The following is a 3,577-nucleotide window of genomic DNA, read 5'->3' on the forward strand; positions in this document are numbered from 1 at the left end:
TCCTCCTTGGCATGTTCTTCTTCGCTTCTTCCCTTCGTTTAGTTTGCTCTGTTGTTTCTTTCGTCTTTTATGCCTGGTTTTGTCTGGGCTTGCTTTTCTTCATGTTCTCTTGTTTTACTTTCCATGCTTGGTTGCCTTTTCTCCTTCTGTTCTGCCTGTACTTCGATCTTTCCCTCCGCTCTTGTGCTGCCTTTCTTTTTACATTTCTTCATCCCTTGCTCCCTCCCATTACCTTTTCGCTTTCTCCCTCGATTCTCTCCCTCTCCACCCCTTCCTGTTTCATTGCTTTCTTGTACCAACTCTTTCCCCTTGCAATTTGCTGTTTCTATTTCATCTCCTCTTCGCCACAGAGCTCCCTTTACTTCTCATTTCCTATGTATGCTTGTATGTTTGCTTGTTCAGTCTTGATCCGTCACTTGCTTCGTTACTACTTGCTCCTCCCTCACTCCTTGCATTTCAAGTTCCATATACACCGCGCCTATCCCAATGTCACATCAACATGAAATCGATACAACCACCGAGTATCAAATGGCATCTAGAGGCTGGCATGGGCATTGATAGAAACTCATCAAGTACAGTGACATTAAATTATTGCATCAAACTGTGCTACGAGTTTGTTGGTCTTCTGCACGTGCGTTTTGAATTCGGGAGAACATGCTTTGATTTCAATAGCATTTGTTCGTCCATCTCAACACCCAAATCATAGCTTCCCATTTAACATCACACACAAGGCGATGATCACACACAAGGTTGTGCAATACACACAAGGTTATGCCTCCATGCGATGATTTTGCCGTGTCCATGGCCATTGCGCCTTCCGTCGTACTACTCTATTAGAGTTTCAGATTAGACGATCCGCCATATGCGCCGAGCTCTTCGTGTCCTTGCATATTCTTTGTGACGCGCATTGACTGAATCGTCTTCAGCCTTCAACCTGTACCTACCAACCAGCTGTCATCTTACAAATTCCTCCCATCTCCAGGCAGCGACCCCAGTATGCCCTTGCATGTCAGTTTTGATGATCAATCGACCACTTTGAGGAGCTAACTATCGCTTGCCTGCATGTTGTTCTACTTCCACCGCCCCGTCCCTTGTGAGCTGTCCTGACCTCCTGCCTGCCCCCCTATGGCAACTCGCTCCCCACCCCCACCATTCTTCTCTTTCTTTTTTCTTTTTATGAGATATGCCGTGCCGCGACTACCCCACCCTCCTTCCCCCGACAACTTGAGCTGTTAAGAGTAATTGCACCCACCCCCTCCTATCCCGCATATCACCTCCATGAACAGGTGCGATCCTCAGATATTGGGAATTGTGCCTTGCAAATAACCCCACCCACGTATTCATTGCTGACCCCACCCCCACCCTATTCCCCTCAGAAGTCAAAGTGTTTCACCCACCCCCTTGAAGGCGTTCGCAACGGACAGGTAGTAAAATCGCCTTGATTCCTACCCACGTGGTCGGAACCCTCACCCCACCCCTCTGAGGCCATGCCTAAAACTGGTAGTTTTAAGCACCCCACCATGTTCTTACACCTACCCCTTGCACACCCAAACTCACTACCCCGGACATACTACCCCCACCCACTATTTAGTACAACAAATACCCCTACTCCTCGGCCTCCTCGTGCCCTGGCTTTAATTAAAATACCCAGGGCAGGTAACGTCGTCGGCATGCGAGCACCAAGAATTGAAAGCCGCGCGCGGGGATGGCGGATAGTTTTGAAGACGATCTTTGAGGAGGAGGAAGGCGTTGGCATGGATTTTCTGTATTGATTGTGCAAGAAGCAGGGTATCAGCAACGGCGCGTGGTGAAGCGAGGAGCTCCTGGATGAATGAAATTGCGACTTGACGGGACTGTTAAGTGAATTCCAAACAAGGAAGATGAATCAGGAAGACCCGAACGCTCGCAAGAGGAACGTACTCAATGATGAGATAGCACACTACATATACTCTTGCCGCGCTCAAGGCTCTGCGAAGCCGCTCGTCTCCAGCAGCGAGTTATCCCTTCGCTATGGCATCACACCAAAGGCAATCCGAGACATCTGGAGGAGGAGGACCTGGGTGCAAGCTACACAGTCGCTCTGGACGAGGGCTGAAAGAGATGACTACAACAGGAGAGAGCACAGTGAGGCGATGTCGTCCGACTCCAAGGGTAGGGATAGCAGGGGAGGAGCCAAAACGAGCAAAAGAGAGACTACGGTGCAGGTAGAAATCCGTCCTGTGTCGGGAGCGGCGTCATGGCAAGGATCTGTACAAGACGAAGTCTCCAAGTCCAAGGCGCCGTCAGAGCTAGGAGGAGGCGTGCCTGACAGCACGAGCAGGGATACTTCGCAAGCGGAGGGAACACGCGAGAACTCGTGGAACGAGGGGTGGCTCACTGACACCAGTATCATCAGCAAGTTCCTGGAGCCCTAGATTCAAACTGAAACGGACGGAGCGGTGCAAGTGTAAGGAAAGCTGAGATCGATGCTGGATGTCCCGTGGAGAAATCAACTCACCCTGCCACCTCAAGGTTACCTTGCTCTCGAACACAGGTTGGCACTCGCAGGCCGATCGGACTCGACAAGGAACGAAGATAGTGTATACTTATGAACCCGGTCAACCTTCCAAAACACGGGGTGGATCGTGGGCAGAACGCTAGCTCCTAGAGCCAAACGTGCGTCGTTGATGCTACACACGTGCCATTGCTACTCTGGAACAAACAGGTCGCTCTCCTTGAGCAACATCATTGTTGTCTCAATTGCTTGCTTGTATGATGGAGCCGTGTTATCTGAATATGCCCGATGGATTTCGCTCAGGACGTCAACGAGCAAGTGCGAAGCAAGTGCGAGTCAAGTGCTGCTGGCTGATGCAGCTGATGTTATCCGGCTGTGGTTGGGTGCGTGTCGACAACGAGGATCGTTGAATATCGCGCAATGAAGTTGGTAGAATAAGTGAACGTGGAAGTTTACCCAGCGCAGTGAGAGTTTTGCAACAGAAGAGGCGGTTTGATGTAGAAAGTCAAAAAGATGCATCAATACAGGAAAGACGAAGGAGGATGGCAATGATAAGAAACAACATGAATGCACGAAACTGGATAGATAAACTTGTTTTGATTGTTTCCTTTGGACCTGATCCGTTTAGTTGATCTACAACTGTTTTTCTCGCTTCATTTCATCATCCTTTGTCCGTTTAATTCCGTCCGTAGCGTAAGAACAAATGATGGAGCCTGCTAGAATGACTTTCTGTCGGTCATGTGGAGACGCACAGAGATTTTGTGATGGTCTTGCTCTAAGAACAGGAAAGTTGCAACGGCATCGTCTCGAATTCTCTGCAAACACGTGCAGAAGGAATTCGATGCAATTTCAATTTCAAGAGGCTTCTTGTAGCATTCATGCAGGTTGCTGGGCTGCCTGGTTTCGTTTTCTCGTCAGGAGGATGGAGGGGTTGTCCTGTTCTTCTGTTCGGTTCCAAGCGCTGCCGATGGAGGCGCTTGCTCGTAAAACTGGCCAATGACGATGCTTGTTGTTGGTGTACCCTTCCATACAGCATGCTCGAGCGAAAGCCTTGGCTTATCAACATGCTGTGTCCGGATTCGT

General features: G+C 49.6%; 1 protein-coding gene across 1 annotated transcript; it reads left to right on the forward strand.

Moving 5' to 3' along the window:
• Nucleotides 1-1,880: 1,880 nt before the first annotated feature.
• On the forward strand, nucleotides 1,881-2,414 carry GUITHDRAFT_122723 (hypothetical protein; the record flags this gene model as incomplete). The annotated part of the gene is made up of 1 exon (XM_005817998.1): nucleotides 1,881-2,414. One exon carries the CDS (start codon nucleotides 1,881-1,883, stop codon nucleotides 2,412-2,414), a length of 534 nt encoding a protein of 177 aa, XP_005818055.1.
• Nucleotides 2,415-3,577: the final 1,163 nt, after the last annotated feature.

This window comes from Guillardia theta (assembly GCF_000315625.1).
Source record: "Guillardia theta CCMP2712 unplaced genomic scaffold GUITHscaffold_418, whole genome shotgun sequence".
Taxonomy (NCBI): Eukaryota; class Cryptophyceae; order Pyrenomonadales; family Geminigeraceae; genus Guillardia; species Guillardia theta.